Raw genomic sequence first — 15,273 nt, 5'->3', positions numbered from 1 at the left:
TACATATATGACACAACCCTGTCTCTTTTTGCTAAATGTTCGTTTTAATGATCAATATTATAATGTTTTTTATTCATCATATTTTTAAAATGAAAACAAAAAGAGTCAGGGTTGTGCTTTATATTTCGTGTTGTTGTAAATATGCAGTGAAGATAATCAATTGCGTTGCCTGAACCTCATTTGTGTGGCCATTATGTTAAAGATCTTTTTTAAATGAAAATGAAAAGAGGCAAAGTGGTGGTTTATAACATATTGTTTTATTTGTAGCCTATAAAGAGATAACCGGAGTGGCCAGAGCAAGCTGAGTGACGCTATCAAGTACGCCGCTGTTCCATTTGCAGAATTATCGGACTTGCGTCCTCCCGTCCTCGGGAGTTCGTTCTCCTGAGTCAAACTTGTCAGTCCGAACTACCAAGGACTCAAGTCCAAACTTTGTGTACTCGGTATTGAGAAACGTCTTTAATGTCTTTTTATGCATTTGTGCTTAAAGGCCTTAAATGCTTGAACCCCGATAAATGCTGCTTGCAGCTTTGATTTAAAATGGGAATTTCTCTGAAATTAAAAATCTTTGGGAACTTTTGGGATACTGGAAGTACACAACTGCAGGAAATATATATCATACTTTGCAAGTGATTTTTGGTTATTTTATTACAAAAATCTTACATATTCTAGCTTTAAACACCTTACAAGAAAACCAAGACATTTTGCATTTTGATTCCCTGTTAACTGTAGTAACAAACTGTCAGAATAATATACCCATTTGTTGACATTTAGCGAGAAACCTTATAATTTCAAAAATAAAATCTTATGTCAGAGGTGATGTCTACCTTGAACAATAAAGGTGTCCTCCCTTGAGATCTAGCCACACCCTCCAGTGTCATATTGCATCAACCTAAACCATTGTATCATTTAAAGAAATAGTGTATCTTTAATTAAAGGCCATTGTCATGCTCTGAAAGTGTTAACCCATTGAGCACAGTAAATCAAACTAAACAACCCATTTTGCCTGCATTCACCCTACATTTTTTTTAAGAGTGCATTTACTATTGGAAGCTTTGGCCAAAAAGCCTCTGAAAAGACCAAGAAAGAAAACATGGGAATGTTCAGGTTCTGAAATATACTTTAATGTAGGACACATACAAAGAATACACAAGGAAAATCATGATTATCCTATTTTAATCTGCTCTTCCACCATATCCGACTCCCTCATCTTTGACTCTCAGTGCCTTCCTCCACATGGTTTCTTGGGGGGCACTTCAGTCTTCTGCCACAGACTTGGAGTAGTAATACCAATCACACCGAGAGCAATTATCGGTCCAGCATTCCCACTGAGTTTACTCTCCTCATCTGAACCCATTCCCAGATCATCCTCCTTCTCATGAACCGCCACCGCACGTCCCAGAATGGAATAAGGCCCAAAGAGCTTGGCGTCTGGAAGCGTCAGGAACTGCCTTATAACTCCTTTCTCGGAAGCAAAGTTGCCCAGGTCTCCAGGATGATGAGGGTGGTCAACGCCGTTTGGATTATAATGAGGACCAACAGTGATGCTGCCTTGACTGAGGTCTCCATACTGATGGATGTGCATGGCACGCTCTTGACGATCGATGGCAGGCAAACCACGGAGGTTGATTTTCACTTCTAAATCTCCATTGGGGAAGACCTGCTTGAAGAGGATTTGCCCAAAGATCTTTGGCTGGTTACGTGGCAAATTGGGGCTGGGAGTTACTTCACAAGTGGCATAGATGGTGTTGTCGAACTCCACGACTTCCGGCTGTGGAGCTTCGGCAGGCAAACACTCCTCCGTGTGGAACTCTCCTCCTTGTATATGCAGCACCAGCAATATCAGAGGGAATATTAGGATGATTTTCTCCATGTTGATCTTTAAAGCCTACAATGAAAAGTGGATTCAGTGAAATCATGCCATTGGTTTAAGAACGTAATATTTTTGATAAAAGGTCAAAGCTTTGTTGCAGGGAGCTTTGAGAATAGAAGTTGCATTAGGTAAAATAGCACAACCAGATTAGTTTGCAACGGATAACCATACAAGAACCCAGACAGCAACCAGATCTGGCCCACATCTGGGCCGTGTGTAATCCATGTGTACCAGATGTGGGCCGACACCATGTTGCTGTCTAGAAAAGTCTAATTTTTAAATTGCTATGTACCCTTGTGAAAATAATAATAATAATAATTAAAAAAAAAAAAACTTATTTGTATTGGATGTGTACCTGTAGTATCTTGAATGTACAATAACAATAATAAATAAAACTTGCAGATAACACTGATGAATTATAAAAAGCCACTTAAGTGTACATACATATACTTTCATAAGCGTCACACCTGCCAGCCAAAGTTCCCATGATACAAACCAATGACATACAGGTGGATGCAATCACACTAAAATGAGTCCAGGCAAAGGTTCATGGAAATGGAAAAGGTCTAGGGAGAAGAGCCCTCTGGTGGCCATGATAGGGCTTCTGCTGGCAGGAGTGACATTAAGTACATGTACACTTTAAAAAAAAATAATAATAATAATGCCAAACTAAGAGTTTCACTTTAAAGTATATTATGTTTTGAAAATCTTTTTGTTGTGCTTTAAAAGTACACTTAATTTGAGCTGTTGTTGCCTACATGTTATTTAATATTAAATATAAAAGTTAAGATTTTCTGATTCTGATATTTTTCACAAGGACAGGTAAAATAAAAGATAATATCTATACTTTTGCTTAAACTAAACTTTTTTTAGTTGTACTAAATCAAGTCAGTTGAAGGAGAAATTGGAATGGAGAAAACAAAAACAAAACAAGCCTAAAACAGCAAAGGTGCACTACCGTACAGCTGAAAAGTTGTCCTCAATCCGTGTGGAGCCTGAATATTGCAGTCACAAAAATACTACAACACTTAATCCGTGTGCAGTCCTGACCTGGGGTTGAGAGAATGTTCCTTTTGGTTGCTCTTATAGGAACTCATGTTGAGCTACAAGTTAACCATGATAGTCTGTTAGTCACTAATTAAGTTCACCTGTGTTTCATTTAGCTCCCTTTGTTTGCCTGTTTAAATATAGCACTCAGTTTATTCAGTTCTTTGTCTTGCACAATGTGTTCTCCAGTGTTTTGTGTTTATTAAAAGAAGTACTGCTATAGTTTTTTTTTTACGATTGCTATGACAGATTTTTCAATACTTTTAACAATTTTCCAAAACTCTTAACACAGTTAGCACTACATCCGTCTATGTAACCTATACTATTAACACATTTCTCGTTGCTTTAACACAAAATGCATACAATTAACACAAATTTAAAATGCTTGAACTTCTTTTACACACAAGCTCAAACAAGACCAAAACAATGGATTTTTACTGCCAAATTTACCGATGCTTTAAACAATGTGTGTCAGAACAGATAACACCATGTTCTGAACCTAACAGGCTAAAGTCAAGGTAAACAGCTGTTTATATTGTGAATTGAAACCCAAATATATCCCCTGTATTTTATCCTATTGTTACTGAGAAACAATTATGCAATAATATAAATCACAGCTGATTCCCATCTAGGAAACACACTCAGGTGTTGAGGTTCTTTCAATCGCATGATCATATGGTATACTGTAACCGAACATTCTATAAAGCACTCTGAGATGGGTCTTTTTTTATTGATTTTCTGCAGCAAAAGACCTACAGTAAACCCAACAAAACAAAAATGTAGAGAGGCTTCAAAAGAAACTGCAGTGCAAAACACAATCTATGATCAATACAATATACTGTCTGTTGTATAAGGGCATACCTGACACGTATACAATAATGCAGTTTCTGTAATTCCATCTGATGTTAGTGTTTTTATGACATTGTGCTATGATTGACTAAATCTTCCTGTTGGACAGCTATGTTACATAATGTTAGTGTTTTGAAAAATTATTTGATTTGGAGACATGTTTGCAGTGTTCTGGTAGGCATAGTGTATTATTGTATTTAGAAAATTAGTGTTGGAGTTTAGTTTACAGTGTGTGATTTTGAGCATGAAATAAACTGTTTTGCCAATTGTGTGTTGCAGGTGTGTTGGTGCGTTAAGAGTTTAGGAAAGTTGTTAAAAGTACTGAAAAAACTGTACTTGTCTTTGAAGGCAGAAGTACAAATTTCTGAGGGAATGATTCTTCTATGGCAGGGATAGGCAACTCCGGTCCTGGAGGGCCACTGTCCTGCAGAGTTTAGCTTCAGCCCTGATAAAAACTCACCTGTCTGTATCTATCTAGTAATCCTGAAAACACTGATTGCCTTGTTCAGGTGTGTTTAATTAGGGTTGGAGCTAAACTCTGCAGGACAGTGGCCCTCCAGGACCGGAGTTGCCTATCCCTGTTCTATGGCATCGATGTTAAAATCCCCTTTTAGTAGATTGAATGCAGGTAAGGTGGGACACTTGTCATTTAGATAGATACAGTACCTAGATGTTTATTTCTTTTTATTACTTTTGTTAACCTTAAGGTCCGACTTTAATATTTCATTTTGAATACAGTTGATATGTGTTATTTGCAAGGTATATACCAATAAACATTTTGAGATCATGCACTCCTGACAAATTTTTTTTCAGGTAATGTGACCCATCCCTAATTTATCAAAAATGGATCTTAAAAACACATGATTTATTAACACATCACACAAACATATACCACAGCATATTTAACAGACCCAAAAGCACATAGATGGGCTATGATGAGTAATACTCATCAGTTCACTCAATGCATGTGTAAAGTTCAAAACAACTAGAACATGTTGTGTTGACATGAAATTGAATGAAATTTGAATTTCAAATATCTTAATGAACTCTACAACATATTACAAATGGAACTACAACACATGCAACAACAAATAGGCTAACAAAAATTCAATAAGAGGAACATTTTAAATGGTAACCATATTGTAAAACTTTTTTTCTGTCTGTTGTCTCTAAACACTGGAGATGAACTTAAATTGTGTCCACATTTTAAAGCGTTATATTCTGCATCTACATTTTAATAATAATAATAATTTGTTACATTTATATAGCGCTTTTCTGGGTACTCAAAGCGCTTTACATGGAAGGGGTGCAGCATCCATATTGGGCCAGAACGCCCACCACACACCAGCTTAATGGTGGAGAGGAGACAGTGATGAAGCCAATCAGTATATGGGGATGATTAGGAGGGCGTGATGGACAGAGGCCAAGGGGCAAATTTGGCCAGGATGCCGGGGTTACACCCCTACTCTTTTTCGAAGGACATCCTAGGACTTTTAATGACCACAGAGAGTCAGGACCTCGGTTTAACGTCTCATTGGAAGGATGGTGCTCTTTGACAGTATAGTGTCCCGATCACTACACTGGGGCGCTAGGACCCACATAGACCACGGGTGAGCACCCCCTGCTGGCCTCACTAACACCTCTTCCAGCAGCAACCTGGTTTTCTCAGGAGGTCTCCCATCCAGGTACTAACCAGGCTTGCTAACCTCTTACAATAACAAAGGTGTAGGTTGATGACGCATAAGCGTAATTATGGAACTTGTCGTCATTGCCAATGAGAGACAGATATCAGAGTCACATGCGAGTCCTGCGGATATAAAGGAATAAGGACATTTCATTCTACTGATCTACCCGCAAGTGTTGAATTAATACTCACAAATACCCCTTTTCCACCAGCATGAACCAGGTGCCAGTTCAGAGCCAGAGCTACAGTATTGCCAGTCCGGAGTTGGTTCGTCTGACGAGCTCTCTAAGATCCGGTTTGCCTTTCCACAAGGTCACTGTATACATCTCATGTTGCCCAGCAATGCTAGCGTGGCAGCGCCAAACACAAACACACCAGGCTTGTTCAAGATGGTTCGGCTTCTCGCAGACCGATCGGCTCATGACATCAAAGCACGGCGAAAGCAATCCAAAAGCACAAGGACTCGTATGCTCTCCAAACACTCCTGCAGCTCCGATTGGTCCGTGCCGCTCCGATGCATCTCGAACAAGCCTTCCATCAACAATGGAGGTCATTGCGTTACTATTGATGCTCATGGCTTTGCGAACCTACATCGGCATCCAAACACGGCGAATCCAACGTGTTCGTGCAGCTAGACCATAATTTGCATAGACGGAGATTACAATCAAGCTGTTATTAGCTTGATTAGCTGCTATTTGAGAAATGGCGGTCACAAGTTTCTGTTCGTCTTGTTGGTCACGGTAACCCCGTCCCCAGGCCCTGACGCAAGTGGTTCTTACTTCTAGACCAGCAATGTTTTGGTGCTACTTAAGAACCACTTTTCCTGGTTCAGAGCTGGTGCTCTGGGTGTCGAAAAACAAAGAACCCATTTGAAACTAGGCTCTAGCTCTGAACCAGCACCAGCACTGCCTTGGTGGAAAAGGGTTAACAAGTCAGTTTATTTGGTGAATTAAACTTGTGAGGTAACGCAGAGCTGTTTCACTTGGTCTACACTATCACACTAAACTGCATTTGAGTGTGTTGAAAGTTATTATTCTATGCGTTTGTTTGTCTGTATGAGACTAGCAGTAAGCTAGATGAACATTAGAATAACATACTGATCATATTCTAACATTTCATCATGTTGAGCTATATGACATTGATTAGTTTTATGTACATTTGCTCAGCTGTCTAATAAAGTACATGCAAGACGCCTCTGTCAAGTTGAAGTTTGTGGCATCTTCTCCTTTTGTCCCAAAGTCTACTTGCCATGGTCCATAATGTTTGAGCGAAAGTGAACATGGACGAGCAATTATTAGGGGTTCAAGCACAAAGTGCTAAAACTTTTGAACTTTTACATTTGGACGGCTACAACAGGGTCATTTAGAAAATGGGCGTGGCAAAATTCACTCGAAAGCCTATAAATCCTAAACGAAAACTCAGAACTTAACGAAAATTGGTGAGCATATGTGAAATAACATTGTAAACAAGCATGCACAATTTTATGGAGATCGGACCATAGGTGGCGCTATAACTGTTAAAAAGCTTTGAAAACGTCTCTGGTTACTTATGTAACCTATGTTCTCTGAATAGGGAACGAGACACTGCGGATAGCGCAGTGGGATATTCTCTGAATGTGCCGATTGTCTGAAGCCCTATAGAATCACGGCACTTCATTGGCTGATGGCGCCGCTGGCTCCGCCCCGATGCTCTTACGTCGCATCATTACATATTCGCGCTCGCCATCTGCTCCTCAGATTTCTCTGCCGAAAAGAAAAACTGTCAGCAGCGCGAGGAGCTAGGCAGCTAACGCAGCGCCTCGTTCCCTATTCAGAGAACATAGGTCACGTAAGTAACCAGAGACGTTCTCTTTCATAGGTTCACTCAACGCTGCGGATAGCTCAGTGGGAAAGGACAACCAAACTCGCCAAGCTAGAGCGCTTTCAATGACTGGTACATAAAGAGACAACGACCAAGATGAGTTCAAACAGAAAGAACCTGGGAACCCGGGGTCATGTCAAGGTCCAAATTATAGAACCTTACAAAAGTGTGCGGAGAGGACCAGCCTGCCGCAACACAAATGTCCTCCAAAAGTGCTCCTCTAAAAAGAGCTTGAGAAGATGCCACACTTCTGGTGGAATGTGCTCTAATGCTAAGAGGTGAAGGCAAGCCACGCACCTCGTAAGTCAACGAGATAGCTTCTGTGACCCAGTGAGAAATCCTCTGCTTTGATGCAGCAAGCCCACGGCGGCCAGCACCGAAACAAATCAGAAGCTGGTTAGATTTCCTCCAACCACCTGAGCGGTCTACATATATCTTAAGAGAACGAACTGGGCAGAGCAAGTTAAGCTTCCTATCTTCCTCAGAAGAAAATGGAGGAGGGTGGAAAGCGTTAAGGTTAACCACCTGCGAGCGGAAAGTTGTGGAAAGAACTTTGGGGACATACCCTGGTCTCGGCCTCAAGGAAACCTTGACCAAGCCAGGAGCAAAGTCCAAGCAAGACTCGCTAACAGAAAGAGCTTGTAAGTCTCCTACCCGCTTTAATGAGGACAAAGCCAACAAAAGAGAAACCTTGAGAGACAGAATCCGCTCCGGAGCTGACTCCAAGGGCTCAAAGGGGGCCTTCGTCAAACCCTCTAGGACAATAGAAAGGTCCCATGAGGGAACTCTAGGGGAGCGAGCCGGTTTCAGGCGCTTAACCCCACGCATGAAGGCCGAAACTAACCTTAGTTTCCCCAGGGGAATCTCGTCCGATTCCCTATGTGCTGCAATAGCTGCGACATAAACTCTGAGAGTGGTAGCAGCTGCTCCAGAAGCAAACTTCTCCTGCAGGAATTCCAGTACTGAACCAACAGGGCAGTTAACTGGACTCCTATCATGTGCTAAGCACCATGCCTCAAAAACCTTCCATTTGGAAGAATATAGCCTCCTTGTAGAAGGGGCTCTAGCACTCGCAATGGTCTCCTGAACGTCAGTTGGGAGATCAGAACTTAATGCTAATGGCCTCTGATTGGCCAAACATACAGCTTCCACATGTCTGGGCGAGGATGCCATATCCTGCCCTGCAGCTGGGACAACAGGTCCTCCCTGACCGGGATCTTCCAGGGGGAAGATTCCAGCAGAGGAATTAGCTCCGAAAACCATGGCTGAGACGGCCAGAACGGAGCTACCAGGAGGAGGCTGACTCCGCTCTCTCTCACTCTGGCCAAGACCGCCTGGATCAGTTTGATGGGCGGGAAGGCATAGAGTTTCTGCGTTGGCCAAGGGTGAGCGAACGCGTCTATCCCTAATGGACCCGGGGGACTCAGGGAGAACCACAGCGGGCATTGGGACGACTCTTGAGATGCAAAGAGGTCCACTTCCGCCTCTCCGAAAACCTCCCAGATCAGGGCCACTGTCTGGAGGTTCAACATCCATTCTCCCGATCTGAGTTTCTGCCTCGACAGAAAGTCTGCTGTGAGGTTCAGAACCCCTGGGACATGGACTGCTCTCAGAGATAGGAATCTGCTCTGAGACCACAGGATAAGGTGACGCGCATGCTTGTCCAGGGTGCACGACCGAGAACCCCCCTGCCGGTTCACATGAGACACCACTGCCATGTTGTCTGTTCTGACAATTACATGGTGTCCCTCCAGAAGAGGGAGAAAATGATGCAGAGCCAGAAAAACGGCTCTTAACTCCAGGCAGTTTATGTGCCAGGAGAGAGTCTCGCCAGTCCAGACCCCACACGCTGGTCTGCCCTCGAAAACTGCTCCCCAGCCGGTGAGAGAGGCATCCGTCATAATCATCTGGCGACGAAATACCGCACCCATGCTGACCCTTTTCCAAAGAAAAAGAGGGTCCCGCCAAACTGACAGGGCTCGAAAGCAACTGCGCGATACCTTCAGTAGGCGAAGCGCTGGCCCTGAGGGCCGAACCCCTGAGAGCTTCATCCACCACATGAAGGGTCTCATGTGGAGCAGGCCCAGCGGTAGCACTGAGGAGGCCGCGGCCATCAGGCCCAGCATCCTGCGGCAAGTGCCCACAGACACATGATGGCCTAGCGAAAAACGGGCCAAGCATGACGTCAGACTGGAAATCCGTGCAGGAGCCAAGCGGGCCTGCATGAGAACGGAATCCATGTTAACCCCCAAGAAAACGGTGCTTTGAGCCGGAGCAAGAACACTCTTCTCCGAGTTCAACCTCAAACCGAGAGACTGGATATGACTCAGGACGATGTCTCTGTTGTGGGTCACTAGCTCCCTGGACTGGGCTAAAATGAGCCAATCGTCCAGGTAATTTAGAATACGGATGCCCTGGAGCCGCAAAGGGGCCAGAGTTGCATCCATACACTTCGTGAATGTCCTCGGGGCCAGAGCGAGGCCGAAGGGAAGGACCCTGTATTGGAACGCTCTTTCTCCAAAGGCGAACCTGAGGAACTGCCTGTGTCGCCGTACAACCTGGATGTGAAAGTAAGAATCCTTTAGGTCTACTGTCACGAACCAATCCCCTGGCCGAATCTGAGATATGATAGCTTTCAGCGTCAACATCTTGAATTTCCCTTTGTAAACGGCGAAGTTCAGTCGGCGGAGGTCCAGTATGGGACGCAAACCGCCGCCCTTCTTCGGGACCAGGAAATAACGGCTGTAAAAGCCCCGTTCGGTTTCCCCTAGTGGTGGAAATTTTGATTCTTTCCAGAGACTCGTTCATTTTTAGTTCGTTCACCAAAATGATTCATTCAGATTCGTTCACTGATTCGTTCAGTGACCATTTTTCCATATTACACAAATACGTCAGCATGTGCGGCAAAATGTGTTGTTCAACTAACGTATTTACTTGTTACAAAATAAAAACCGATTTGGCTTCATTAAAAATTGTGCCCTTCTCATTAAATGAATAAAATAAGTCTAAATAAGTGATCAAAGTCATTACTCTTTTTATCTTTTAAATTACACTCTTTTCGGATGACCAAAGCACAAGTGTTTTTTTTTTTTTTTTGCATACTAGGCTAGTTAACATTTAATTGTTTGGTCAGAGATTTACACGTTCAAATCTGAGATTATGTTAAACGAGGAGTTATGTTAAAAACTCATAACAGAGTTATGTTCTGTATGTAAAATATGAATATATAACCAAGCGTGCACAGTACGGATACCTGTGCTTTGCATCCGCTTTCTGCTGATTGATGAACTAGATTGACAGAATGGCCGACCTACCCGGTCAACGAACTGGTAGCTACCAAATCGTTCAAATCGTTCACGAACGGGAGATCTCTCTCTCTCGTTCAGACTCAAAACAGAGCGATCTCGGTCAATAGGCCTTATGCCCAGCTCCACTACTTCCTGAACTTCAGCCAGCTCCTTTGTTTCCTGTCTGTCATTATTGGACAAACTGATTAATCCAGGTGTGTCTGATTATTGTTACTGAGGTCAGGCACACCTGGATTAATCAGTTTGTCCAATAATTGCAGACAGGAAACAAAGGAGCTGGCTGAAGTTCAGGAAGTAGTGGAGCTGGGCATAAAGCCTATGATGCTATTGTTTAGTAGAGTAGATCCAACCAATTACATGCCCCTTCTAAGCCAGAGCTGAAATGCTATTTGCTGACGTCAGTCACGTGACGCAAATGAGATGGGATGACGTGACGCAAATAATCAATACTGTCATTTTTTTATGTTTTACAGTTTTTAAACAAACAAAAGTGCATGACATGACTCAAACATAATGAAATACTTTTATTTAAAAGTATGTAACTATTTAAACATGAAACAACAATAATATAAATAAATAAAACAAAATGCACACAAAACACCAGTGCTTACACTATACAATAGTCAGGTAAAGTGCAATGTATAATACAAAACAGGTAGTGCAAAACTACAAAAGAAGGGCAATATTATTATTTTTTAAAACAGTATAAAATATAAGAAAAACAGGTCAAAGTAGTGTAAAGTTAAATCAAACTAAACACAGTAGTGCAAAAATAATTTGCACTATTACTAAAAACAGCAAGTCAACATTAGTGCAAGTATAAACAGTAGTAAACAGTAGCTTATCCCCTATATAAAGTGCAAAAAAAAAAAAAAAAAAAAAAAAAAAAAAAACAGAGCAGCATGAAAAAAAGACCCTGACATATAAGCAGGTACAAAAACAGGATTATTCAAAGTTGGCATTCAAAAACATCAACTGTCTGGCCTTAGAGGGGCTGATTCTGCTTCTTTTTTCAGAGATGATCAGTCCCATCTTGCTGAAAACTCTTTCTGATGGAACAGATGTTGCCACAATGCAAAGCCTTCCAAGCATAACTTGGGTCAATCTGGGGTAAATCAGTGCCCGGTTTTGCCACCAGAGTAGTGGGTTGGAGGACCTTGGTTGCAGGGGCTCCTCTGAATACGATCAAATTTCCAAAACATCCTCTGCTGAAGAACTTGTATTTGTCACAAGACCTGCAACTTGTTCATCGAAATCACCCCACACTAAGCTTTCTTGTGTTTCTTGTGGTGCTGCTGCTGCTGCTGCCTGTTGCTGCTCTGGTTGATGTGCTGAGGAAGATCTCACTCTCCCAGCGGCATTTTTGAGTCTCTGGATGGCTTCATTTGCTGCATGATCATCTGAAAAGGCCTTTTTTTTTAAATCTTGGGTCTAGTGCAGATGCTTCTGAGAGCAGATGGTGAAATTCCACCTTGTGGAACCTGGTAGCCATGTCTTTGGTAATTGCTTCAAGCATGTCCATTATAGGTTTTCTGAACCCTCCCGATCTCAGGTATCTTGTGCTTATTTTTTGGAGACTCCGTGAAAGCAGGATCACCTTTGAGGCAGTCACATAGCTATAGGGAGCACAAACAACATTTGAATTTAATAAATACAGTATAATAATCATTAATGAATAATACTAATTTTCCTGCATTACTGTGGCAATAACAATGCCACTTATAATTTATCTTTACATTTTACAGTCTGCAAAAGCTGTTTGCAAAACAGTTTTTTTGTGATATGCTTATATTGTAATAAAAGTAAAATTTAATTATTAAATTAAATGTGTTATAATAATGATTTTTCTAAGAGTATTGTTACATACCTCTCACCACTGATTTCAATTGTGACCTCTTCAAATGGTTTTAAAACCTCACAGGCCTCTTCCATTTCTTTCCACTCATCCTGTGTCAGAGTTTCCAGTCGAGAATTTACTAGTGCAAGTGTGGTGATGATGGCATCCTTGTTATCAAGAAATCTCCGTAACATATAAAATGTGGAGTTCCATCGTGTTGGGCAGTCCTGTTTCAGTTTTAACTCTGGCAAGCCCATCTGCTGCTGATTTGCCTTGAGTTTTTCAGCTGCCACTGTGCTTCGGTGCATGTACTCCACAATTCCTTTAATCTTATTCAGTGTATTTTGGATTACATTAAGTCCACCCCTCACAATCAAGTTAACTGTGTGGGCAAAACATGGCAGATGCTTCCATGAGGTTTTGTGAATGGCCAGGGTTATGTTGTGAGCATTATCAGTGACACAAGCTACTATTTTGTCTGTTATGTTCCACTCTCTGGCAATTCTTAAAAGAGTGTCTGCCAGATTATCTGCAGTGTGTCTTTCAGTAAATTCAAAACAATCTAACAGACATGTCTCCATTTTAAAATTATCAATGAAGTGGCATGTAACTGACATGAAACCACATGTGGCCCTAGATGTCCAGCAGTCGGTTGTGAGGCAGACAGCCGAAGCCTTGACAACTTTGTCCATAATTTGTTCACGAACCTTTGAAAACATTTCTGGAATTATTGTTTTTGACAGGGTCTGCCTGCTGGGCAAAATATAGGATGGGTTTAAGGCCTTTGTCTTCCACAATGGAAAAAGGTTGCAGATCCAATGCAATCATCCTTGCCAGGTCCTCATCCACTTTCTTTTGTCTTAGTGGGTCAATTGGCCGAGCCACAAAATGTGTTAGGGTGGCCTGTCCTGCTCGTCGTCTGTGTGGGACAGTTGTATGAGATGTGCTGGTAGTGGCAGGTGAGGTAGGAGGAGGTTGAGCAGTACTGGTACTGCTGGATGTTCCAGTATCCTCCGCTTGTTCAGTTTCCCTTTGTGTCAGCTGCACAGTTGGATGCTTTACCTTTAGATGCCTGTTAAGGTTAGCTGTAGATCCTCCTTTAAATGACAACTGTGTTTTACAAATTGTACACAAAGCCTGTGTTGGAGACACCTCATTAAAATAATTCCATAATACACTTCTCATTCTGGTGCCACTCATTTTGAAGTTATCAGATTACCTGATGTAGTTTGAAGATTTTAGTAAAAACTAAAATTTTAAGCTGTCTTTTATTAAATAAACCATCAGCTTGCACTGATCAGCTTGCACGTCGTCATTATTACGTTCGTCGTTCGAACAACTGGTTCTTTTCATTCGCGAACGAGATGTCTGTAACAGTTCATTTGACTCGTTTCGAACAACTGGTTCTTTTCATTCACGAACGACTCGTTCGAGGTTCGACGACTGAGATTCGCGGGGCTCGTCGGGCCAATCAATAGCGAGCTTCTCCGTAGCGCGTGAAAGTACGTCAACGAGCTCCGCGTAGGCCGTAGTAAGCCGCGCTTCCTGGCCGCTCGGCGGGATAACCTCGTCGGCGAGAGTAGGCCCGAAATCCTCGGAGTCGGAAGCCTCTGTAAAAAGTACATCCTCCAGCCCGAAAGAAACCGCGTTGCGTGCTCCCGGGCTGGGGCGCAAATATTCGTGTGAAAATTCGACTGGCATGCCTCGCACGTGCCGAGGGGAGGGAGGGAGGGAGGGAGGGAGAGAAAGAACGGGGCTCGTCTGCTCGAACTCCACATCCTCAAGCTCTACATCCGAACCCCAAGTCGCGGATCCTCGAGAGGCCTCGGGAGCGCGACAGGGGGAGACGAATGATTCCCTCTCAAAAACCGCGAGCCGCGATTTGAGGGTCTTGAGCAACAAATTTTCACAGAATTTGCATTTAGACGATCCTATGACTGCCTCGCGCGCATGTGAAAAACCCAAACATTTAACACACTTGCGTGGGCGCCATCAGCCAATGAATTGGCGTGATTCTATAGGGCTTCAGACAATCGGCACATTCAGAGAATATCCCACTGCGCTATCCGCAGCGTTGAGTAAAACTATGAAAGAGAACCATATATTTCCTTTGTTAAATTGGCTGGAAATGGTCTTTTCTATGTGGTTGCCAAATAAAACTTAAGGTCTTTTTATGCATTTGTGCTTAAAGGCCTTAAATGCTTGAACCCCATAAATGCTGCTTGCAGCTTTAATTTAAAATTGGAATTTCTCTGAAATTAAAAATCTTTGGGGACTCTTGGGATACTGGAAGTACACAACTGCAGGAAATATATCACACTTTGCAAGTGATTTTTGGTCATTTTATTACAAAAATCTTACATATTCTAGCTTTAAACACCTTACAAGAAAACCAAGACATTTTTTTGCATTTTGATTCCCGGTTAACTGTAGTAACAAACTGTCAGAATAATATACCCATTTGTTGACATTTAGCGAGAAACCTTATAATTTCAAAAATAAAATCTTATGTCAGAGGTTATGTCTACCTTGAACAATAAAGGTGTCCTCCCTTGAGATCTAGCCACACCCTCCAGTGTCATATTGCATCAACCTAAACCATTGTATCATTTAAAGAAAGTGTATCTTTAATTAAAGGCCATTGTCATGCTCTGAAAGTGTTAACCCATTGAGCACAGTAAATCAAACTAAACGGCCCACTTTGCCTGCATTCACCCTACATTTATTTTTAAGAGTGCATTTACTATTGGAAGCTTTGGCCAAAAAGCCTTTGAAAAGACCAAGAAAAAAAAAACATGGGAATGTTCAGGTTCTG

At 42.2% G+C, this 15,273-nt stretch overlaps 1 protein-coding gene across 1 annotated transcript; it reads right to left on the bottom strand.

Annotated features, from left to right (window-relative positions):
* Window positions 1-1,105: 1,105 nt before the first annotated feature.
* Window positions 1,106-2,958, bottom strand: LOC311098161 (extracellular superoxide dismutase [Cu-Zn]-like). The gene is made up of 2 exons (XM_084138223.1): window positions 2,837-2,958; window positions 1,106-1,888 (listed from the first exon to the last, which is right to left on the bottom strand). The coding sequence occupies exon 2, from the start codon at window positions 1,871-1,873 to the stop codon at window positions 1,220-1,222; it is 654 nt and encodes a 217-aa protein (XP_083994349.1). The 5' UTR covers window positions 1,874-1,888; window positions 2,837-2,958; the 3' UTR covers window positions 1,106-1,219.
* Between the last annotated feature and the right edge of the window lie 12,315 nt (window positions 2,959-15,273).

The sequence above is a fragment of the Abramis brama genome (genome assembly GCF_963993115.1).
Source record: "Abramis brama genome assembly, chromosome: 1".
NCBI classification, from domain to species: domain Eukaryota; kingdom Metazoa; phylum Chordata; class Actinopteri; order Cypriniformes; family Leuciscidae; genus Abramis; species Abramis brama.
Note: the sequence above shows the minus strand (reverse complement) of the source record. Positions and strands in the feature narration are given on the sequence as shown.